The 25,993-nt window shown below is 37.9% G+C and overlaps 1 protein-coding gene across 2 annotated transcripts in view; it reads right to left on the reverse strand.

The window, feature by feature from the left end:
• Positions 1–2,276: 2,276 nt before the first annotated feature.
• adgrg1 (adhesion G protein-coupled receptor G1) overlaps positions 2,277–25,993 on the reverse strand; it is a 30,475-nt gene continuing 6,758 nt past the window's right edge. The window contains exons 2-15 of one of the 2 annotated variants that reach the window (XM_041793633.1): positions 20,420–20,492; positions 16,761–17,020; positions 16,220–16,406; positions 16,006–16,051; positions 15,139–15,217; positions 12,291–12,413; positions 12,044–12,157; positions 10,175–10,217; positions 10,025–10,071; positions 9,347–9,462; positions 8,994–9,256; positions 8,806–8,905; positions 6,096–6,370; positions 2,277–5,528 (exon numbers count right to left, since the gene is read on the reverse strand). In XM_041793633.1, coding sequence (XP_041649567.1) covers positions 5,401–5,528; positions 6,096–6,370; positions 8,806–8,905; positions 8,994–9,256; positions 9,347–9,462; positions 10,025–10,071; positions 10,175–10,217; positions 12,044–12,157; positions 12,291–12,413; positions 15,139–15,217; positions 16,006–16,051; positions 16,220–16,406; positions 16,761–17,020; positions 20,420–20,483 — 1,845 coding nt within the window. In that variant the 5' untranslated portion in view covers positions 20,484–20,492 and the 3' untranslated portion in view covers positions 2,277–5,400. Of the gene's footprint in view, positions 5,529–6,095; positions 6,371–8,805; positions 8,906–8,993; positions 9,257–9,346; positions 9,463–9,964; positions 10,072–10,174; positions 10,218–12,043; positions 12,158–12,290; positions 12,414–15,138; positions 15,218–16,005; positions 16,052–16,219; positions 16,407–16,760; positions 17,021–20,419; positions 20,493–25,993 lie in introns of both variants that reach the window. The other variant, XM_041793626.1, reaches the window with a different exon arrangement.

The following is a 25,993-nucleotide window of genomic DNA, read 5'->3' on the forward strand; positions in this document are numbered from 1 at the left end:
ACATGGTCTTATTTATGGAATTGTTTATTGCTTAAATTTGTCGAAATATACATAATACTAACCCAAGAATAATTGCACATTAAATCGCAATTGGGAAAAAAAAAATCACAATTAGATTATTTTTGCAAATCGTTCAGCCCTATTTTCAATCCATTACAAGTTCCTTTTCTGTGGTTAAATTTATGTTACAAGCTTCGAGCTACCAAACAGTTCTCTATCCAAACAGGAAGTCAATTACCCTAAGTTAAAGAAAGTAGGAAAAGAAGATACAGCAAGAATTAAAATGCAAAATAATATAATTCTAAAATGGGATAAAAAGGGTGCAATCAATCCTAAGTAACTAGAAATTTTAAGATTAAACACAACTAAACATTTTCATCTTTTCACAACCATACTTTCTTTCATGAGGTACATTTTATTGAGTAAATTTTGGATCAGAAAAGATTGATTTAATTCTTTGTTGCCAAAACTGAGAGCCCAAAGTTAACCGAACTTTCTGTACATTTTTAGACCCAAAGCCCTAAAGAGTCTTATCAACTAAAGATTGTCGTATTGTATAAACCTGTGGTTCTCAACTGGTGGGTCACAAAGCTGCTTCAAGGGGGTTGCGAATGTGTGTTAGGAATAAAAAAGGTGGCAACAAGTCTTTGATTCACAAAAACCCTAATAGAGGTATCCCAAAAGGGCAGCATTGATTTTTTTGTTCACTGTCAGAGGGCCAAATCAAAACAAATTCTAGGATAATCTCAATTCAACACCATTATTACTTTTTGCTCAACATAAGCAAACAATCAGCCTTTATCAGTATACACCACCTTTTTTATTCTTAAACTCAAATGCAAAGGCAAATAGTTAATCCAATGAACTAAACACAGAATATAAAGTCAATTTCGGCTACTATTTTTATGTAAAGAACGTCAAAGGTAATTTTAGTTTATTTACAAACATTTCTATTTGTAACTGTGTAACGTAAATGTGAGTACTTAAAAGTACTCACCCCCCCTTTTTTTTATATCAACCTTTTATTGATTTTATGAATCAATCATGGTAAACATAATTCAGATTTTTTTTTTTACAAAAAAACTCTATGTGAAAACATATTTTTACATAGTTATATCAATTAAATATAAAGTCAAAATAAAAGTAAATTTAAGTCTTTTTCCTTAAGATTTCATCTTATATATCTACTTTACGGGGATAGGGTAAAGATATAAGAATACAATTTATGCATTCATGCTGTTCTGTAATGATATGCATTTGTTATTCCCAAATCTTCTTCCATATGTGGTATTTCTCTTCAAAACTTTTCCCCATCTGTTGCACTCATGAAACAAAGTGATACTCACACACACATATATACACACACACACACACACAGACACACATAGACTTTCAACACCCTTAGCCTTGACTAATGCAATATGTTGCACATCTCCTATATTTTCTGTTTTGTTTCCCTGTAATGTTAAGACAGTATAGTTGAGTTTCCTCACGTTTTATTTCTTGCTCGACATCACCATATCCTGCACCATTTTGTTTCCCTAAAAAATGCTTTTGAAAAACATGTTTCTTCTGTCCTGTCTCTTTGCTCAGTCATGCTTTGTTCGTTTTAGAATCCAAACTAACTCTTCTTTGATCAAACACATTTGAGCAGTTGAACATTTTGAAGAATTTGGGTCCATTTCTTGTAAGGAGGAGGTTGGGGGTCCTGATGCTCGACAAGTTGAGAACCACTGGACTAAACTGCTTATCCTTCTTGTTGTAGGCCTGCTCTTTCCTGTTGTTTTTTAATGATACTGCACCAAAACAATACAAGAAGAATGGTCATTCACCAGAATCTTTTTTTTTCCTTTTTGTTGTTGTTGTGAATTGCATAGAAACGACCCACAACTGCAAAGAAAACCTGATGCCTTCATTGTTTCTTTTGCTCTTGGTACATTGTGAAAGATCACCTTATCACACTATAAAGATAAACAAAAATGCTACTTTATCATTAGCATTTTTATTTCACTGGCTGATGTTCCTTTTGCGCCATATTTTCTCTTCTACAACCTATTGACATAAACAATCCTATAAGGTTGCCATAAAGTGTAGTGCTGCCACTGTGTGAAGAACAGGCGTGTAATTAGAGCCGCCCTGTGAGGAGCATGGGGCAGAGGTCCTGCAGAACAGTATGTACCATGATCATGTCAGTGATGTGCAAATGTTCACACAAGCACACAGACGCACAATAAAATGGAAAAGAATTTCATATTAATAGAGGCACAGTTAAGAGGTTTATTTTTTTCCCGATGTTGTCCTTGATGGAGTGTTTCAGGGTTAATACAATTCTGGTGACATATCCGACAAAATAGTGAGTAAAATTCAAGATTAATGTCCATTTAAGATAGAAGATGCCAAGTAACAGGGATTGGGAAGACTACGAACACATACTGGTGAAGGTCACAGGGATCTCTCTGGCTCTGTGCAGTCCTTTTATGATGGAAGAAACCTTGTGATCTTCTTTTTATGGACTTGTATGACTGAATCTTCTCTGAGGCCATCTTTATAAAACTTTGACCTGGCCAGCCTGCCCTGGCTTATTGTGGATAAAAGTTGTAAAAGAGTAAAAAATGAACCCGGATGGTTTTGAGACACAATCTTCAAAGAAAGAAATGTCCATCACTGTGCTGTAGGAATAAATGCTCTGAACACAACAGAGACACTGAGAATTTTGTTGGCAAACATGCAGCCAGTGAAGAGAACAACAACTATAAACTCTCCAGGGAGGAAACACACGGTCAAAGATAAGGAGGAGGGAAGACTGAGCAGGAAAACAACAGACCTCCAGTGTGCTTACTTTGCATCCACGCAGTTGTACTCAGATCTGCAGCCATTGTTACTTTTAAAACCAAAAAGGCATTTATTTAAACTCCATTTACATAAAAAACCCATATATACACAAAATGATTTCAGTGAAAAGTCTCTTTAGAAAATAAAAAAGTGCAAATATCACAGTGTACAAAAACAACTTGAGGGTTCTGCTGCAGATGACAGAAGAGTCTTATTTAGATGAGCAGGAACATGCAGGAAATATAAATTCAAATCTTATGTTGGACCATATTTGGCAGCAGAAATGTACAGTAGATTAAAGTTACACCACTTAAAAGCATTTTGGTCCATTCTGAAGAAGAGGACTCATAGAGGTTCCTTTCTTGATACTATATAAATATATTGATATTCTAGCTTAAGGTCTTGATATTGTTTGTAAAAATGTCATCCTTGAGCAGAGGTGGACTTTACCAGTGGGCAAAAGTTGGCAATTGCCTGGGGCTCTGGACTTCTAGGGGCCCTGTGAACACATAATTAACTTAACCCTTTCTCCTGCATCTACCTGTATTCAGACAGATGCACGTACTAAATATTTCAGAATTGGGGGGGGGTAGGTAGGTTAAACATGACCAAAAACAAACAACCCAAAAAAATGGAACAAAGATCTTGTGTCATCTGTTAATGAAATACACACAGAATCTTAATATTTTCTTACTAATGACATTTGGTTACCATATGTCTATTTAGAGTCTCCAAACTGACATTTTTTGACATTTCTAGTCAAAAAACATTGCTAATAGTCATTCATGGTTGGTTTTACATCAAGTTACAAACTGGTCTTTCTCTAATAAATAAGAATTTTACAGAGGGGTGTGGGCCATGGATGTGAAGGTACACCACTGCCCTTGAGTGATCCATTATGAAACACTCAACTATTATTTTAAAATGCATACATTTTTGCATGAATTTACTCCTTTTATGCATATCAAAACAATATAAAACAAAGCTTGCTGAGGTTCTATAAGTATAAATATGAATCTAAAGTGCTATAAGACAATAGCTCTAAAACAAATTACAAGCACAATACAAAAGAAAAGCTTATCTAAGCCTCAAAGCTTCAATCATAATACCATACATGCCATACAGCAATACAAAATAATGGAAATCACAGTGCAGGAACCTGCATTTACACTCTAAACAGTATCTATATCCACAGCTTACACTTTAAATCACAAATACAGTCTTCCCTTCTTTAACTAGACCCAGTCTAGGCATTTTAGTAACCAGGCTCCTGGCCTGTATAATCAATTCCTGAGTAAGGGTGTCATTTCTTCTCTTCTCCTTAAAAAAATCTACAAGTCAAGTATCCGCTAACAACTTTTAAACTGCAAATCAGAGAAGGTCGATCAAATACTTCCAGCAAGATCAGTACCATCAGTAGCTCTGAAAATGTATGTATGATTGTAAAACATAAAGACTGCAGTCTTGTTACTCTTCCTCACGAGATGACAAATGAACATGAGAATATTAAAATACTAGAACTTAGGAGACTGCAAAGCAGGAATTATGTCCAAACAGCACTACAATGAAACAATAAATTTTCACAATCAGTGGTGCAGCATTCTTCTCCTTTTATCATTAACTTTGATAAGAAGAAGGCAGTTTTACTTGAACAGCTAGACTTCTGCAGTTTCAACCTTTTCTACTGTCTTCTTTAATCCCTTCACCCCGTGGATATCATATATGATATCCTCTGGGAACAGCAGACAACTTCTCTGTAAGTCAGCAGTTAGCATTTAGAGGCGTTTAAAAAAACGTAGACATTCTGTCTGTGCTGTATTGTTTACAATCCAATTCAAAACTTGAGAGGTATGTCAGTGAATTTACATCAAAAGCATAGCAAAATATGCCCCTGCAGGCATCTATGAGACATAACCTCCATAATTTTGGTGGTTTATGTGCCCTCAAAGAGTGAGTGTTTATCTGTTTCTTTTCAGCCTCGGTCCAACTGTGAATAGCCAGTCACATAGCAGCTTCCACCTGGCTCACTTTACTGGTGCAAGTCTAAAAGAGAAATTGACAATTTTCTTCTAATTTACATGCAACCAACAAATCTCAAGTTAGCTAAAATAACCTTATGATGCAGATTTGTAAAAAGAACTATGTCAGCTTTGCCAGATCGGTGCTCAAGAGGAGGATAATAATTTGCAGCTCGTTCTATAAATGGAAGTCAGATCAATCATTATTATCTTATGCATTTCCAGGAAGTTGTTAAAGGCTAAATGCTTACTGACTTTCACAGCACGGCATAAAGAGCAGATTTGTTGCGGATTATTTGACTGACAACCAAATGTTAGCTGCACATGCATGCAGGTTTCTATTTACAGAAATTACTAAATTGGCATCAGATAACCTCTGATGGTTGGCAGCATTTCATGTCAAACAAATCTTGTAAATAAGTGACTGAACTGTACTCCTCCAAAAACAAATACTCGCACCACAAATTACCACAAAAGGAAACCAAAACATTTCCCATACAAAAGATGATTAGTTCTGATTCTTTTTCTGTAAATGGAGATGAAAGTCCATCTAGCTCTTCTCTTGAGCCTGTAGCATGTGTTGTCTGGTAGATCCGGTGCTTGTGCTGCCAAATCCAGAGCCTCCAGTCTGTTTCCTTATCCGGTCCAGAATGAAGAACCGCAGCATCAGCAAAAATCCTGGGAAGAAAATCCAAACAAAGACTCAATCACTCATTTTTATCACAAGTCTGTGAATGTGAATCACTGCAATGATAATTTAAATAAGGGCGACCTACACAAAGTAGCCCTAAAGTTGGACCCATTTTTATTCTTAATAAATACTTTATTCTATCTTCTGTCAATATAATACTTACTTCAGCATTTTCATACAATGTATTTTAAGTATTTGCCTTCTTTTTTCCTCATAATTTTTCAGACAAGTCTAGCAAGAGATGTGTGCATTTAGTTTTTCTTTAACAAATAAGAGAGGCAAATTTTAAATAAAGAGGCAAGGAGCTCAATTGTGTTCCACCACTATTTCAATATGTAAGGCAACAATGTAGATAACACTGTCCAGAGATTGAATATTCATGATTTAACCATTGGTGAATGTTGCAGTGAAGTAGGGGAAAGAATAAACACATGCAACTGGTTATGGTTTATCTCAATGATCCCAAAGCTGAAAATAGCAATAAAATTCAAACTTCAAGTGGCAAGCTGAAGTCTAAATGTGCTCAACTGATACATCATCCCAGAAGAACAGACCTTGAAGAGAGTTGAGAATGCAGAACAGGAAGAGAACAAAGTCGGAGAGAGGTCCAAAGTCCAAGAAGGTCAGACCCCATGTTGTCCCAAAGAGACAGCTGAGGCCCCAGATGCTGAAGAAAGCCACTCGGTTCTGTCTCCATTCATCCCTGGTACGGATCTGCCTGTAGACCAGGAGCAGCATCACCAAGCCTGAGATCACCAGGATGGCCAGGATGGTCAAGTTGGTTAAGTAGTGGGCAAGCATGGCCTTGTCATTAATTTTCATCCAGCACCTAAAAACACAGAATACAGGCATTGAGGGGAAATCAAACTATTCTTAAAAAAGACATAAAAAAGCCAAATATATGGGACTATTATAACACAAGTCCTTTGGAGCAGCTGTTAAAACTCTATCACACACACACTGTGCCTGACATTTAGGAAGGATGCATGAATGGGCGCAGAAATACAAAATAATAGTTAAAAAAAAAAAAAAATTCTGCAACCTCTGTTGAAAGAAGTCTACCCAGTCAGGGTTACCTGATGAGTGAACACAACAGGGAACAGTCTGGATTGAGTAAACAGCGATATGATCCTTAATGCAGAGCTGAGCATCTCTGGTATTTACTTTTAATACAGCTGCCAGTATTTTCTTTCCTACAAGTGTGTTTGAAAATGGTACATTACAGTGACAGAATCAGCCACCAGTATATACTGAACCTCCACCTGCATGCTCTCCTTCCCATCTCTGTGCTGGCATCAGAGGTAGTAACAGAGGCATTAGAGGGGTGAGACGGGACTGATGGAGCCACCAGAGTGGAGGAGTAGCAGACCTCATTCACCAGTATCTTCCTATGTTTTTTCTTAAATTCATTGTTAACAGGATCCGAAGATAGGTTTTAGGCAGATTCACAGAGCTGTTCCTAAACTGCTGAATTGTTCGCGCCTGTGTTCTAAGACGGCTGAATCCCATGTCCTTGCAAGCTACAAGTATGTCCCCATTGGCTGAGCATGTGAGTTTCTCTCTCTCCTTTATTACATACTTTGCAAGGAGAAATGTCTCCTTTATTACCAAATTGAAATATTAAAACAACCATGCATTAGACTCAAGCATAGAAAAATCTTAAATAGTTCTAAAGGGGATGTACTGTCAACAATGATTTAAAATGTCTAAGCTTAAACATGTTTAAGTCAGTCATTGTATATGTAGCATAACATTTAAAGCCTGTGTTTATTGAAGTTATTTAAGTTATTTAATAACATGAATGTGCTTAATTAATGAAAATACAATTAAGATATCATATCAGCACTCTGATACTTAATAGAGTGCTCTGGAGTGTTCTTAGAATTTTTGTTCTTAACTAAGAACAAATCACAGAAAAAGTTTAGAGAATGTCAGAATATTCTTGAAAACTGCGTAGGAGGGTTTAAAGAAATATTACATCTTAAAATAGGTTGGTGAATGAGTGCATGTCTGACTGAGTGTATGTGGAGCTTCCTCTGTGTCAAATCATTTTTATTTAAATCAAAAGCAATTAAAATAAAGATGCAATTAATCATGATATCTCAAATAGTTATTTATGAAATGGGACTTCTGAAGTGTTACACATTGTACTTTTCACCCTTTCACAACACAGAAATGGGCTGTGATGTGGCATAAATATTACTCCACTGAAGAGACATTCTGAATGCAAAAAGGAGTAATGATAAGGGAGCTTCTTTAGGCGCTGTTGTTGTAACACCTTAAAAAGGGCAACTGTTTTCACACATGTACACAACTCCTGAAAACTTCCAGAAACTTTTGGGGTCACACTGAGCCAACTTGTGATTGCAGCAAGAAATATTCTGAAAAACACACTCAAAGGGAGTGAGAGGGGTTGATGATGTTTATATGATGTGACCTGTGTGATTTTCAGACACTCAATTAAGTTGGTACATGCTTTTTTTTTAGCTCACTAGTATCGTTCTTCCAGCCTTTCACTGAAACTCTAAATACGTCACAAACAGAATCCCCTTTCATTTTAGTGTCAGACTGTTGCTCTTCCACTGTTTAGGATTTCAGCAGCATCTTCTTCATGTTATGTCTGGCCTCACCTTCTCAATTACAGAGAAAACTGTGAATAAGCAACTCAGGAAGGATTCAGGGGCAGGCTGTCATAAAATTCTTTGGAAACTTTAAAGAGTGCATGTATGAAGCACATGTGTAAAAGGCTATTTAGTGAAGTTTAGACCTTCAGTGTGATAAAATAATCTTGACATTGTCAGGAGTTCATGTTTAGTAGGGATGCAAGATTCTCAATTGTTGCACATATGCTGATTACAGATCAACTTTAGCCGATACTGGTATTTAAATGCTGTTCAGACCTAAAACTCTGAGGATTAAAAATGAAAAAATGTCATTCCTTAAATCATACTTTAAAGTGAAAGGGATGATGATGATGATTAAAGAAAAAGACTTCAGCTAAAGTAGGCTTGTTGGTCTAGCCCAAAACTCCACTAACGTATTTGTTTGTATGCCCACTATTTACAGCTGACAGAGGCAGATTTTTATAGCCAAATTATTCACTAGAAATATCTGCAAAAAAATGTATATCTGCCACGACCGATATGTCAATGATATGGTGCATCCATAATGTTTAGAAAGAGATTTATGGTTCACTGTTCAATTTTCAGACATCTCTGCTTATGTTTCTGGACAACATGTATCTGTCCAAATAACTCTGCTTACATCTTATAAGGATCTGACAAGTCTTCACTTTGTTCCACCTTTCTCATCCCATAAATGTCTCCAACTCCAGCCAGAATGCTAATCGGGATAACAGGAAGAGCTGGAAAAGAAGAGCAAGGTTAATGTCATCTTTGCCAAAATGTTTTTCTAATTTAGGTCATATTGGAAATGTTTCTTCCCATACTCACCAAAACCGACCAGGTACCACACAAACGGCCTTGGAGAGGGGCTGAAAACCATGTAGACCAACCAGAAGGTGTGGAAAACCTCTATACCCATCCAGCTGAAAGAACTGAGCAGAGTGTAGTGGAGGGCTGCACCCACCCAGGCGCACACGCACTCCCCTCCCACATTAGCCAGGACCCCAGTGAAGAAGAAGAGCAGGTTGAGGAGGCCAAGAGAAATCGCTAAGCCCAAATGGATTGGCAGGGACTGCTCCTTACAACGCCGACTGCAGGAGAGAGTAAAGAAGTTGGTTGAGTGTTAAAGATGTGTTACTGCTTCTCTAAAACTACATAGGCTTTTCAAAAAAGGGTGTTACCTCTTCCTGCAGAGAAAAACAATGAGAGCAATGCAGCTGATCACAGACACAGCACAGCCCAGAGATGTAATTGCAGTCAGAGCCAGGAGATGGCGCACTGGTCGAGGCTCCATTTGCTGTCAGAGACAAACAGGAGAATTTACATTGTTTTATTTTGGTTTCCATGATTCCTGTATCTTTACTTAAAAAACAAAAACTGGCAGGGTTGTCTATTTCCCCCAAAACTTCCAATAAAAGTCTCCAAAATATAGAAAAAAAATGCCCAAATTTTCCATGGGAACACTTGAAAATTTCCAAGCCAGTTCTTCAGAATACTCCCCAACAAACTTATAACATTTCCGTGAAAATTCCTGAAAATTTAGTATTTTCCTACCATTTCAAGCAATTGCTAAAACTTAAATGGACACTGAGGAAAATTTTCTAAATTTTGTAATAGCAGAAATTATTCTATGTTGTAGGAAAGCCAAAATATATTGTCCTCAGATGTACATTAAGGGTCTTAGGAGGTTTAAGCCTTGCCCTACATGCAAGTTCTTAATGCTACAAACACATGCACAAACATCATGGTGCGTCCTCCCGTGCCTGTTTCTTAATTAAAATTGTAGTGCTATGCCTCACCACCAGTACAGTGAAGTAAGTCAGATGGGTACACTCGCACTCAGTTTGTTTTGCTCCAACCTCTCGGGTCTTACATCCGTTGACCACCCAGTTGACTTTTGAGGGATCTGCACAAAGAAATCACAGATGTAAGAGTCATCATCTGTTGGGGTAAATATTATTTTACAGGTGAACTGAAATTGTGTTAGCTTATTTTCTCAGGGTTCTCACCTTCCCTGGTGTCCCATGAAACACAATTCCTTGAGTGACCTTTCTGTGGAAATCAGAAAAGAAACATTTCAGCTGTGGTTATGTCACACTGAGGTCATTTATCTAAAGAGGACAAAGCTTTGGGTTATTATAAGTCTCCACTGGATGTAGTTGTGATTGAAAGAGCAGCTACTATAAAGATCTGTATTCATTAACTACATTCAACAAGCTCAGTCTGGTCTGTCTTTGCATCACCCCACAAATGAGTCAGTGTCAGATTTGTGTAGTTCAGGTATGACACTAGGCTGCAGGCTGCTTTGTGAGAAAAGAAGCCTCAGACTAAAGTGGTTTCTGTGTTCTTTGTTTTGACGAGGTGCACATCTTCAGACAGGCATTGTGTAAAGGATCTGTTTGTTTGCACAACACCATCCGTAACAAACCCACAATTAAGGGTGTCAAAATTCACAATACTCCCATGCTTTTCAATACAATCTTTGTTGTTTTGATAACTGATAGCATCACAGTGTTTAACCAAAAGCTTCTGTTAGCCACAGGGTAAATGTTTAAACTGGAAAATGCAAAATTGCGAATACATTTGGGAAATTTAGTCATTTACAACCCACTATCCAGTGCCTAGGATTTATATTTTTGTTAATGTTGTATCAAAACAGGTATCAATATTGTTCAAGTTTTACCGGTATCATAACTTATTTCAAATGTCTGGTGTTGTAGAAAGTTGAGAAAGAAAAGTTGTGTTATTTGAGATTTTAAGCACACACATGTCGGCATCACATCTTTTATTCCCATTGTGTTTTAGTTAAAGTGAAAGTCCCCAGGCTCTGCAACATTTCAGGAAAAATGTTCAACTCTTTGAAAATGCCACATTAATGTTTTAAACAGGAAATATGGGAACATTTCACTGCATCAGACATTACAATATCAAAGAAGCATCTGCCAAATACAAGATAAATGTTGTTTGTGCCATTAAAAAAAGGGGGGGGGCACAGGTGGCCAAGTGGTTAAGTTGTGCCCCATGTACACTGGCAGCCACACAGCCTGTGGCAGGAAGGCCGTGTGATGCTTTGTTAAAGCTCCACAAAAAAGTATGTGCACTAAAAGTTTGTAAATAAGTCAAAAGGCACAGCTGTGCTCATATGTAGCTATTTGGGGTAAAAAAAAACCACCCCTTTCCATGCAAACTGGCCCTACTGCGTTAAGCCTCTGATGATGAGGAAGGTAATAGCATGGCATAAATAGAGAAAGACTGGTCCATTGTCTGCAAGAGCTGATGGAAGTGCGCTGCAGTTTTTATTATGCACAAACTTTTCAGAGATTGTGCAACAATTTCACCTCTGTATGACTTTAAAATAAATGATGATAAATAGTGTGTAAGTAGTGCTGGTAAATATTACTTTGACATTGCTATTACTAAGCTATAACTAGTTGTTCGATCAGTCTGAGACTCCTAGCTGCTTCATCCATGTGTGGCACTGTTGCACATGACAAGGATGTGGCTGTTTTCTTAGGGTTTCCCTCATTCAGAGAGGAAACTTAATCAGATTGGTGCTTAAGTGAAATAAATATTGCCTTTAATCACATGCACTGTCTTTTATTCAGACTAGTTAAGAAAAGAGACCCATGGGAGCTGTCCACTGTCCTCTATCAAATAAAGGCATGAAAAGGCCCAAAAATAAATCATAAAAAAAACAAACAAAAAAAAAAAAAAAACAAAAGAAAAGAGACCCACAAAGGACGTCAGTAAATCTAATGATTGGCAGAACTCCTGCCTCTGCCCCTTGCAACGATTAAACAACTACGTATCTAAAACTAAAATATATATTTTCACACAGCTGATGCAGACATAAGCGCACAAAAAGCATGCAAACTTACAGGTATGACATCATGGTTGAAACCTATCTTTATTGGCTCAGATAGGTTTTTGATTACATCATTCCCCACTGTGATTTCCACCACATTTAGGATGCTGCCCTCAACTGGACCCTCCTGAAACACACACACGTATTTCCAGTCATGTAAAAGAGCCTCCGAAGTACCACACAGATAATCAAGAGTACTTTAGCTTCTCTGTCAGAGAGAAATGTTGCATTGGAAACAGTGCAGGTAAACTGAGCCTTACCTTGAACTTTGAGTTGTCATTAATGAAAGTGCAGACAACTTCGTTGGTACTACTTGCAGCTTTCTTTAGTGCTTTGGGGATTTGAACAGTGGTTGTGAACTCTGCAGAAACACTTGTGTCAGCCTGGGAAGCAGAATTCATACAAAGAAAATGGTGAAGACATTGTACAGATAGAAACAAAACCAGTGAACTGATGATAGCACAAAACAGCCTAAGACCCAAATAGTCAAATGTCATCTTTTTATTACTTTGTACTATAGGAACAATGATATCAAATAAATGTTTTTAGTTAGCAGTAAATCCATGACACATCTTGTATTCTTTAGGCTTCTTTACTTGATAGTGTACAGCAGCCTCACAGCCTCATGCTGTACACAGATGTAATTAGTAGATCTGTGTGTAGACTGCTGGGTTATTACACAAATTGCTCTATTTTAAGAAAAGTGAGGTGGGGAAAAACATCAGCTTTCAAAGTGTATCCTTTACTTGTCTGTAAAATACTACTATCATTCACTTTCAAGTGGTTAACCTGTCACCTATTTTCTCAGCGTAGTCACCACCACCCTTGACTTAATGGAGATGTTAACACAGTTACTCATTTACAGGCTTAAAGCTGCTTTAAACAAAACTGCTGATTAAAAATGGACACAGAAAAAGAGGAGTGAAGCAGACTCCCATTTCAAAGTTAACACATTTTTCACTCAGAATGTAGTACAACACTTAGACATCCTACTTTTGATTCACATGTGTGCATTGCTGTAATTTACTCCTATTGTTTCTGTTTTTCTTTACTGCTAAGGGAGTGCGGCTATGAGTATTTTTGCCAACAATGAACACATCTTTTAGTTCTACATTAATCCTCTTGGCCTGATTTATCTTCTAACCCGCTAAAAAATAAAAGGAAGGTAAGCCATTTCTGTCCAAGTTAGTCTTTGAGCCCAAGACTTTATACGAAGTTGATGATAAATAAATGTATTGCATTGCATGTAAACCGCAACCAATCTTTCTCTGAACATTGGCAATGCATTATTAACAATAACAAAAAAGAGCAGCTTTATGAATGATGTAAGATGCAACTGATGCCTCTGAAAAATCTTGTGTTTATCTTTCTGTTTATCTCAGAGGAAATGCAGTTTTCAGGATGACGCAAAATGTCTGCGAAGGCGAAACCATTGTGGTCACAAGTCTGCTAAGGTGGCCTGAGCAGACAGCAGTCTTGGTTAAAATGATGTGAAGTTTCATTTTTTTCCAAGTTCAGCCTGTGAAACATCACGTCAAACGTTGAAATGAAAGCCCTTCAAAACGGAACCTGGATGTGAAAGGCGTGATTGTTATACAAGTACGAGACAGAGCTCTTTGGCATAACAGTGGAAAATAAATGATTATGTCATGGCAGGGACTGCACGGCAGCACAGGGGTTAGCGCTGTTGCCTCAAAGTAAGAAGGTTGCTGGTTTGCTTCCTGGTCAGGGCCTTTCTGTGCGGAGTTTGCATGTTCTCTCCATGCATGCGTGGGTTCTCTCCAGGAACTCTGGCTTCCTCCCACCACCAAAAACATGCTCATTAGGTTAATTGGTGATGCTAAAATTGGACGTAGGTGTGAGTGTGAGTGTACCTGGTGGTCTGTCTTCAGCCCTGTGTTTGACTGGTGACCAGTCCATGGTGTACCCCACCTCTCGGCTAATGACAGCTAGGATAGGCTCCAGCCCCCCCCCCCCCCCCCCCCCCCCCCGAACGGGATAAGTGGTATAGAAAATGGTGGATGGATGTTATGGCAGTGATGGGATGGTTGCCTCTCTGGAACCTCGCTCCATCTCCACACAGGATCAAAGGATCTCTGGAGCTCAATCAGAGTGAAAATCAGGTTGAAATCAGGTCTCCCCTGGTTATCGAAAGACCAGCTCTCACAAGAGTCCTGGTTGAACCAAACTTCTTCCACTGGAGAATTATGGAGGCCATTGTGCTCTTGGGAACCTTCAGTGCAAGAGTCCTATCTCTGAGCTCTGCAGGCAGTTCCTTTGACCTCATGGTTTGGTTTTTGCTCTGATATGCATTGTCAGCTGTGAGGCCTTCAATACAGGGGTGTGTGCCTTTCTAAATCGTGTCCAACCAATTTAATTACCAAAGACATGCAAAGTTTGATCTTATGCTGAGAGTTTAGCAAAGTGTGAAGTGAGGTGTGAAGCCATCAAAAAGACAAACACTGATGTTTCGTACTTTCTCAGGTCCGAACTGCATCACTGTTTATCATATAAATTTGAGTGGTTAATCGTTATTTAAGTTTTAGTTACAGTTTTCATCATAAAGGTAGGACTGGGTTCTGAGGCTAGACCAGCTGAGAACCACTGGTCTGAAATATGAAGTAATAACAATGTTATGGTCTGAGCATTAATCAGTGATGTTACTCAAACTAAGCCTACTGTTGTGTTCAATGTGATGTCTTGAGAGTTGTTGTGTTTGTTATTTTTTTGTCTGTTTATAAATGAATCGTGTTTTTGTGACTGGGGTTTTTTTATTAATAAATGTTGTGATCATTGTGTGGAAGAGTCTAATGTGAATCTGTCCTGTGTTGGGATGAACTCTGGGAAGAAGAGCCGCTGATTGGTCAAAGCTAATGCAGATCCACATCAATGAGAAATGGAGAAAAGGTGATGTTTATTACTTCAAATTCTTTTAAGTTAATCTTTTAAGTCATTAGTAGATAGAAAGTCTTTAACTTACTCAGACAAACTTTAAAAATTGTGCACCCTGTCATATGTACAAAAGACTAAAAACAGTGGCTAAATAACCTCACACTTCTCTTTCTATGTTTTGCTGTTTGTGCGTTTCTGTGTCAGTTTTTTACTCACTGGTGATGTGATGTTGAAGCCCTGGAAATCCTTCATCATCTGAACTTTAGCAGTGCTGCCGTTCATTTTGTCCTCGATACTGCAAAAAAACATCAACACGCACCATTGAAAAAAAATGGATTAAATGGCCTTTTATACAAAAAAGCTTGAACACTGACCCAATCTCAACATTCACACTCATTGTTTTAGGGACTTTATGGCATAATTCCACAAACTGTGTGAGGGTTTTAGGCTGTATATGAAAGTGTGATTTAGACTTTTCAATGCTAAATAGCACTTTCTCAAAAGACATCCATACGTTTTAGTTTACAAAGTTGAATCAGAATATTAAATGAGAAAAAAACTGACACATGAAACTGGGCTACTGCCTCCCATAAATGTAAACAAACCAGATTAACTCTGATACTGTGATCTGTAAGCAACAACATGTGGTTGATCACTTATATGGTTAATCTGCAGAGGTATTGATGTCTTTTGTTAACAAATCAGGTCTGGATTTTCATTGGGCTTCACTTACTGTCTGCTGCTTGCTAAAATGTTTAAATGCTGTAGTTTTACAGACACACAGCATACAGGAAGTGGCTTTCTTTCACTTAAACAGTTATAAAGTTGTCCCCTTCCTCAGTTTCACACTATTTCAACTTTATCTTTTATATAATACATGACAGTAAAGTATGTGAGGGTTCATGCTCAAGCCAAGAGATTACTCTACAGCCACGGTGTAAAGAGCTTCCTGTTTGTTGTCAAATTAATTACAAATCAGAGAGCCCAGCAATCAAAAAGCAGCACATAAGAGGGGATGATGGCAAAAACATCCTGTTATGCTTCCACAGAGAATGTAAACAAATGAAAAAAAGAGGAAATTACTATGTGACTCGGGCAGATCCCAGGTTAACTTCATCATGTAATGTTTCTGCAAGAAAGGGGGAAAAAGACAATTTTGAGACCTCCTCTATTCAACAATTTACAACTGACAGAAACATATACATTTTTAAGGAAAATCTTCCTAATTTCATGCGCTGCTTAACTGTTATGCTGCTACACTCAATAAACAGACATATCAACATTTATTCTCTCTTACTGCAGGCGATGGGCGTCCCGTTGAACTTGTAGGCTGTATGCACTTTGTCGCTGATGACATCTGTTATGACTTTTCCATTCAGGATCCCATAAGTCGCTTCAGGTGATTTGGGGCCATTAGACAGCTGGGTGCAGCAGGTGCCCCACAGGCTGGCAGGCGGGCACAAAGTGATGTTTTTTCCTTTGAACTGTACAACAACATGAAAACCACATTTATCTCTTCAGACAAAGAAAGGAATTTAGCTTCTGTAGCATCAACAAATAAATACATGCTGTTAGTTCTTGTATTTCATGCTTTTCATACATCAGTACAGTGAGCGTTACTTATTTTGTTGATGTTTCATTAACACACGTCTTAGTCAAACATGGTACTATTTTGATTTTATAAGCAACACTGCTGAATTCAGCTACAATCTGTGTTTTTTTATGGACTGAATCAGCTTGGGATAGAAAAAAAAAACATATATCTTTTGTTGTTGTTGGAAAGAAAGAGGTTTTAGCGGGAAAAAATATTTTTAAAAATCCTTATCAGTCCAGTTTACCTGCAGCTTGAGCTGGTCCAGCATCGGCTCCCAGAGCAAACAGAAGTTGCTTTCCAACTCTGAGCCAGTCTGATGAAGGGGGATCACTTTAGACTGGCTGCAGAGCGCCGTGATCTGCCCATCAATGGACAGAGAGTTCTTGCTGGCTGAGATTAAGACACCCTCACACCCAGTGATCAGGTTCAGGCTCAGACTCAGGGGGCCGTTACCATGGCGCCAGGTGCCACAAAATTTCAAGTCCTCGTAAACTTCAGCTGAACCTGAAGGAGAAAAAAACAGGCCCACGTTATCCCACGCCCATAGTTATTTAAAAGAGGTAGAAGAGATGGAATTTCTAGTGGAAGGCAGTTTCAGTCCTGTCTTAAGTAGACATTTTCTTCTTTTCCTCTCTTTGATTTCTTTCGTTTGATCTTTTGTAGGTTTTAGTAGCTGTCTAGTAACATTTTTTATAACATACAGTTAAGCTAACCTTGCAAAGCAGATGGATATGCCCGTTTCCTTGTTTCTCACTGGCAAATCCATCTTGCAAAGCTCCCGTCTGAACCGTTTGGGTCCAGTTGGAAACTGACAGGACCAATCAGCGACGAGGGGCAGTACTTTCGGGTGCAGCGGAGTCATGGCATAAGCAAGCAGCAACAAGAGGCCGGTGCCGTTATGGCAGAAGACATTAGCGTGGATGCTGCTAAAGCGCCAGTTTTATCAGAACTTGACAACATTTCTTTGTTAAAAAAAGTACAAAGAACAGCAGTGAGTTGTTTTCTTTTCAAAAACAACAAAAGTCGTGTACTGACATGTCTACAGTCGCCTTGTTTTGCGTTATGCAGTTCCATATGGAGTTTATTCCTCGGTAGCTGCGCACACATACCTAAGTATTGGCGACAACGTCACGCGTTTTGTTGCTCTCATTGGCCCATAAAGATGGGACAGACAGAACAATCACCCTCCGGGATTTTTTTTTTTTTTTTCATAGGCTCTGCCTTTTCCCAAACGCTGTATATCGAAGGTTTCCCAGATAGATGTGTGAAACAAATCCATCTGGCGTGTCAGGTTACAGTTTAGCTGGTGTATTTCTTTTTCTCTTTGTGAAGATCAGGGTAAAGTCAGCTGATCCCACATAGCCCTACAGGGAAAGTTAAAGACCTTATGGTTACTTTGTTTATCAAACTTAGCATCACAATGAATATTGTGTTTGTGATTTAGAGGAAACAAGTGAATGTGGCTAGCTGTTTGCTACATCCACAGCAGAAGCATTTTTGGTCCAGCTCCCTCCCTTGTCAGTTTGATGGTGTTATATTTTACAGTATAGTAGTATTGTATAAACACTCATGTTGTTGCCACAAATCAGTTCTTACATTTCTGACATCCATCTCACTTGCTGTGTCTTGTTTACTATCACTGCCGTCGCTGTGTTTGCTGTACTTCCTCATTCGATCAGCCTGCCATCTTATTGGCTGTTATTCTGTCCCACAATCCTGTGTATGTCTATTCAGCTGCCTTCAGTTTTCCCCCAAAAAACAGGATTTCTGATTGTAAATACTGAACATTTTTGATATTTACAATTTTGAGTAGTGGCTCCTATAGTCATCAGAGAAGATTGCGGATAGAAACATCACCCTTGACACACCACAGGAAAATCCAAAAAGATAATCTTTAGAACCATTTAACAATGGGCCTTTGCTGAATTTAGCTGAAAGGAAATCAGGCTGAAAATCTGCACAATTATTGTGTTGTATGTGCTAAGCTATTATTACCTACATGATTTGTCTGAGTTATCTACTGTTGAAACCACAAATTGTACTGTTTAAAAATGTTTAGCTTTACACAGTATTTTGGCATGACTCATTAAAGTGAAAAAGATGTTAGAGTGCTGCCAGCACGAACTTGGATGGATCGTAAACTTACAATAGTTAGGGAGCTATAGTAGAAATGCTGTATGACTCTCGATTTTCATGGAACTGTTTCAGCTTTTTTAAACACACCTGTATGTTTTCTCAAAAGTTGACACTTTGGGATAAAAATGCGACTAGCAAAAGCACACTGTGTGGCCACATTAGCCGATTTAAGACAGTAATGAACAACAATCCAAACATGAATGAATTAGTGATCTAACAGAGGTTTGTTGTTGTCATTGCCCCAACACAGAACCAAGAGTCTTACTGCAAAGTTACACATGCTGAATTTACCAATGCAACATGGATGTGCAGATGAAATGTGTTGCTCTCTCTTTTTTTTAAATTAAAAAAGGGGTTTATGAACAAAAATATGCTTTAGAATGGTTTGTGAACATCTTCACAAAAATACCAATTCTTCTGATTCTCACTGGAGTCTATCTATCCTGCCTTGTTTGAAGCTACTGACCCTCGGAAGGTTTTAAGTACAAGTGAAACTGCAATGACGGCAAGTTAAAATTTCTTTGTGTCTGCAAAATATATTCCTTGTTTTTAAGAAGCTCTTCAGGTGGCTTAACACAAAGAGCTACACCACTATTTCCAGCATCTGGAAACAACTAAATAAAATGTCTAGGCAAGCAAAGTAAACAGCCATAAAAAAACACTTTCTGTTGTCATTTTCTGACCACTGTTAGTTTATGTGAGGAAGGAAGTAAAGAATTTTTTTCTTGCCTTAACCCTCAAATTAATAATAAAAAAAGCTGTTAAAGTAGTACCAATAAAAATAACATCAAAAGACACATACTATCAGAAAAGCAACAATTTTTACAATTTGACAAAGAAATTTTGTGTCCCTTATTGTTAAATGCTTAAAGTACATGTAAACATGAAAATTGTTCTAACCTAGACTGAAAGGCTGGTCTTTGTCAGAAATGTTTCAGCAATAACATTGCAAAAGCATTTAAAAATGTTTTTTCCCTTTAAGAAAAATGTGACTGATTGTGCAAAATAGCCAGGAAATATTGTCTGGATTTGATGGAAATGAATCAAATATAAATTGGATGTTGGCAGGCTATGACATTGTCAAATACTGTACAATAGCCCAAACAATCATTTTTAACAGCTTTGCCCATAAACTATAGTACTTAATTGTGATATAACTGATTTACACACCTGGTTATTTTTGAGATTTTATCTGACATAAACTTGCCAAATATTTCACATTTCCATTTCTTCTCTCCAGCCACTACAGAGTAACACCCTTCACAGTGGTTCTCACAGCTTGTTTTGGAACTTTTACTTTCTCTTTGCCTACAAAAATCCCTCTCAGTACTGCTTAGTTACTGCTGTTTTTTAACTCTTTAACTCATCTGAATTGATCTGTAGAGGGCAAAGCCTTAAAATTTGATGTATTCAGTTTGATTAAGAGTATGTCCATTGATTCTCTGTTAAGTGCTTTTTGATGAGCCCTGCAGCTCTTTAAAAGGATGAAGAACACATCTGTAGCAACCAGAAAACATTTAGAAAATGAGCGTTTATTTGACTTATCAAATAAATCATTTTTTCTTTTTTTTAAGTGAGACGTGAGCAGTGGTTTCCTCTCTATGGGGAAAAAGAATGAAGCTGAGGCATCAAGATCTAATCCCATTATCTACCCCATAGTAGAAGTGTGTCAGTCATTGAAATATCTAATCTTTAACCCTTTTTGAATTTATATACTTAAATTCTAATGTACATTAAAAGACACGCTGAGTATTTTTCCCAACTTACCTGTGGAGAGGAGGATGATCAAGATGAAGCCAACCATCAGGCTGTCTGTCAGTCGGTGCTCCATCTGTAACAGCTGTGATAGAAAGTGAAATGCATTAACAAAGAGGAACAAACACATAGTACACATCTGAAGTGGCAGGGAAACACTGCATGAGAGAACTGCAGATGTGTAATGTTAGTCAAATGATCTAAGGTAAGTCATGCTGCCACTTCTTTAATTTTTGATGAGAACCAAAACTGCAACTTTTATGTTTTTTATGACTAACCTATACCAAAATCCTGTCTGGTGTCACTTTAGTACTCACAGAACCAAGAACTGTGCCTTCAGAGTCTGTGTTTCTCCTTTATTTACATTCAGGATTCAGGTGATGCTGCTATCACAGATACACTAGCATGACACTCAAGGCAGTTACATGAGGCTGATAAGCAAGTGTACTCACAAAGCAAGCTGGGATCACTTGCACTGCCCCTTTACAGGGCATTACAGGAATGAGCTTGAGAGATTCAAGTCTCAATTGATGGCAGCCACCATAAGAGGACATGTCAGTTTTTCGGTATTAAAAACTGTTGGAAACATTTGACTTGAACTGAGATGAATATTGGAATTTCTGAAGTTAATCACAATTTACCTCCCCATTTTAAATTTGGTTTAAAACTGTATTTGTTTCATTATGGACTTTTGTAATATCATAAACTAAGGTTAGCTGACTTCTTGTTTGGACACCTACCCACTTTATTTTGAAAGAAAATTAGAGACCTTTACCACAGGAAAAGGAACTTGTTATGGACTGAAAAGGAAATAGGGAAACATTAAAAAGTTAATGCTTGGTACCACACGGTGCAGATGACTCGTGACTTGTCCACTGAGCTGTCTGTGAGTTTTTTTTTGAAGTGAAATTAAACATTAAGGACCAGTAGTGGACTTATTTTACATCACTGTGGCTGCAGAGATACAATGCAGAATGTAGATAAGATGCTGCAATATATACACTTAATGCACTAATCATAGACCTTAATAAATCATGATTAATGCATTAACTCTGACAACCCTGATCCCCCATAGGAGTTGACTGACCTGATGACTTCTTAAAATAATATAGGTATCCCAGTGCAAAAATACTCCATAGTGTAGTTTTAAAAGGTAATTGCACGTAAAAAGGCTCTGCATTTATCAAGTCTGATCCCCTTTTTATTACAAAAAACACAAAACATATCAGAGAAAGAAAAAATATCACAATGTTAGTTTTTTTCCAGTATCATTTGGTCCTATTGCAAGGGATTTACTACAAAACTGTGTGCATGTGGGGCAGCTTTGCAGTTTTATAAGGTCAGTTTAGTATACACAAACCCATATTATACCATCTGTCTATACAGAAAACATACATCCTAAAGAAAGCAATAAGGCCTTATCTGGCATATGCATGGGTTTGACATAATACGTTTTTTTAATGATACTTTCCTTATCCACATGCCAGCTTTGTTATCTACACTCTCCTATCAATGAATACAAATGAGTTCAGCCCAAAATACACACAGAGACCTTTCTGTGCTGTTATCAATGGAAACAGTCTTCCCCTTTAACTGACAAACGAAAACATTTACATGCCAACATTTCTGTTTTCCCCTCTTCATTCTGCAACCTAATGCTCTAAAGAAGCAGAGGCTGAATGGCACATATCGATTGCCACAATTGCAAACAAAACAACTTTTTTTGTATATAAAGAAAACAATTAAGTCCCCTTAAAGAAAACAGTTTGCATCACAGACTCAGTGAGAAGCATGTGATACTCCTCACACATACAGTATATGTGTCAATTAGCTACATATGTGTCATCGATCACAGTCTGGTTACATTCAGTTTCTTTTTAAGAAGTCTGCTCATCCCAGACAGTTTTCATCACACAGACTGAAGGATTTTCCCACACGACTAAATGCTGCTATGACAGTGTAGAGTGTGTTTGTGCGTGTGTGTGACAGGGTAAACGTGCATTAAAATGCAGATGCTGATCTTTGTGGGGGAAACAGAGCTGAGGTTTTATCCTCTACATCACAAGACAGACAGGAACTAGCTGAACCGCAGACAAAGCAGAAAAAAATGGAGAAAAGACAAGAAAAAAAAAAAACAGACAAAGAGAAACAGTGAGAATGAACTCCAGCTGCACAGACTGAGATGTCCGCTGGCTATTTATAATTACTCGCACTGAAACACACACCTGACACTGGAGAAGGATTTGAGCCTTTGACCAGCACAGCAACACTCAGAGACGCGCTGATAAACAAACACAAACAGGCAGGGGGTGTCTGACCATGTGTGCTGAGAGCTTTGGGACCAGCCTCTGTTTTTTTAATACAGGCAGATATTGATAAAGAAAATAGCAAGTAATGGTGTGTGCAGAAGTGGGCATACTCTTAATTTATACACTTTTTAGAAGAGGACATACTCTTCATTTTGAAGTGGATATACTCTACGGAGACAAGAAAATAAGTGGGTATACTCCGTATACCAGCGTAAACCCTACATTACACCACTGTCTAGTGTCACTCACTAGTACTCAGATTATATCAATTCAGGGACGGTTCTAAGAGTTAATCTCAAACCCATGGGAGCACCAGTTCTGCACTTCCCCACATCATCCTTAGTCCTGTACTGCTCTGGCCTCCTGATGGCCATCCTTTAGGCCTATGCTTCCTCCTCTTTTAACTATCATCTCAATGCTGCAAAAACTAAAATCTTAGGTTGCATATTTGTCTAATTTCTAGTAAAAAGACATATTTGCCTGACAAAACTGTAAACATCTACTTTCAAAAAATTTAAAAGCATCTGAATTTTTTTGCACATTAACCGTAAAAAACAATCTCGTGGTTCTGAACATGTTGCACACAGACGCTGAAAACTTTGTCCATCATTATTATTTTTTCAGAACAGGATTGATTTTTTTTTTTTTTGCATTTTTTCACATTAGTCCAAGTCATTTTGATGCTCTCTCTCCCTATCTTGCACTGAAACCTCACTTTTACCACCATGATTTTCCAGTGTACTAATGGAATAATATGACCAAATTATACAACACATGAAGGCATAAGTCTGTTCTCACAGCCATGTAACAGAGGCTGGATTAAAAAGTTGCTCCTCATCTCTCCAACTTTGCACAGCACTGTGATGTGCAAACTGATGCTGTATGACGCTCTCTGTCAGGATGGATGGATCCAGTGTGCTTTAAAGGAGTGACAGAGCAACAGTATCACATTCACTGCTTATTTTTGTCACACTACAAACAATTTGCCACATTAAACTAATTCTGACACTGAAAACAAGTAAATGCATCAGACTGCAAGTTTTTTAAACACTTTTAAACACATCAAAAAATAACAACTCAGTGTGTAAAGACCCGAGTGATGTTGACTAATCTAGATGAAAATATCTTCATAGAGATGCAAAGATGTGTCGGTTTAACATCGATTTCGGCCAATATCTGCCCTTCTGACAAACATCAGCCATTGGCCAGTGTTTTTCTTCTTTTTAACTGCTGACAATTCCATATAATGTGCAATAATCATTAACCAGATGTTGAAAAGTCAAGTTCAAGTACTCCTAGGAAAAAAGGGACCAAAGATCTCAGACTTACAGCCACAATAACAAAATATGTCCAAATCACCATTTTAAACTCAGTAGATAAAGGGTTAAACCCAGCAAACTCAACTTAATGACTAAAGCAATACAATTTATGTTTTGTTTACTGTTCCATGTCAAAAAAGGATTATGCACTGAAATAAGAATGATTCATGCTACTTTCACTTCAGTTTATATGAGGCCAAACTTTGTAAAGATGCAGCCTCTGTATATTTTAAACAGCATGACTTGGCTGCTTTGTGGTTTCACACTTCTCTTTTTTTATAATTCAAGAGCAGCATACAACAGTTTTGGGGAATAGGTGTTAAAACGCGCCTTCATTGTGGTTTTTTGAAAAAGGAACAGATAATTATGCACTCCCACCCACTGAAAAGCAAACTCAGATATCTACACAAATATCTAAAGCAATTGCTTTTTATAACCTTCTAAGCCAAAAGCATATTGAAGATTCATATCCATTAGAAATAGCCTCTCTAGCACTTGTTAAAGTGTGTTTAGTTATTATATAGATGTAGTAATAATGTATGGTTGAAAAAATTCCCAAGGAACAACAAACTTCTCTGAAAGCACACTATCAGTGAGCCCCACCACATCATTTAAAAACTGTTGATTGAAAGCATGTAGAGCCACAGAAGGAAAAAAAAGGTACAACGGCAGCGGTCCACAATCTTAGGACATGCAGAAACTTGCCATGGCTGCATCACGAGCTCCGTACCTGAGCATGAGACACAGGCAATGAGGGTTTACATAACAATCAACAATCCCATTGTAAGGCTGTAAAACATTTAAAAATCAGCACATAACTTGGAATATAGCATCTTTTTTGCTTGAATATCAGCAGCTTGTCATGTTAATTTTGTCTCAGTGTAAAATCCTTTTATTGAACAAATTCCATCATCTCATAAAGACTGTCATATGTGATTAGGAATTATAATAAAGGAGTGTGATTTATTCAAGTCACCTGAAAGCTGATGCTCCATCAGTAACTTGTAGTCTCTTTAAGTGAAGACATCTACTAAATCAGCCTGCTCAATGATATAGAACTAAATATAAAGCTACTTGTTATTGCAAACTGACTATGAAATGGCCTGGTGATGAGCTCAAATGGGGGGTAAAATGATCCTGCAGCATCATCAACAAGGTTGGTGGTAAATTTTCAATTGTTGATGATTCACTGGTTACACCATTGAGTGCATTTTTTTATGCTGTATGTGAACGTGTCATTGTTTTCTGACCGGAAATGGATTAGGAGTGATTCAGCTTACATCCTTATCATCTTTGTTGAGAGCTGTCTGCAGCGACCATGACTCAGCACAGAAACAGAAGATAGAAGAATGGCCGCATCCTGTACAACACTATTTCGTCTTAAAACTTGTAAACTCTGAAAGCATTTACCCCCTCGATGCAAATAAAAACACTAAAATTCCTGCCTGTCCTAACTACAGTCAGAAAGCACAGTGGAGACTTGTTTGTCTGCTTCAGCACCAAAGCTAACTTTAGGGCTAGCATCATTATTTAATACAGTGGTTCCAAACGTTTTTTCCTATGCACCCCCTTACTTGTATCGTAGAGGAGCTGAGGACCCGCAAAATCCACAAAAACAAAAGATGATGTCAAAAAACCAACAAATTTAAAGTTTACGTGGTTCAAATCTATATAAAATAACACCACACAAAGGTGTCCTTATCAAAAGACATTTGGATGAACTATTTATACTATGAATCTAATTTTGGCAAGCAGACAGGGCCTCACCCCCCCCCCCCAAAAAAAAAAAATCTCTAGCGCCTCCTCAACCCTGACCCCAGGCTGGGAACCAGTGACATCAGCAGCAGCAACGAGCCGACATGGAAGTCTTTATGAGTTGGGGACATTTATTTTTGCACACACAACTAAGACAATGTAAATCCCTCTCTGTCTCTCTTCTCACACCCACATTCACACTC

Source organism: Cheilinus undulatus, linkage group 1 (genome assembly GCF_018320785.1).
Source record: "Cheilinus undulatus linkage group 1, ASM1832078v1, whole genome shotgun sequence".
Classification (NCBI taxonomy): Eukaryota; Metazoa; Chordata; class Actinopteri; order Labriformes; family Labridae; genus Cheilinus; species Cheilinus undulatus.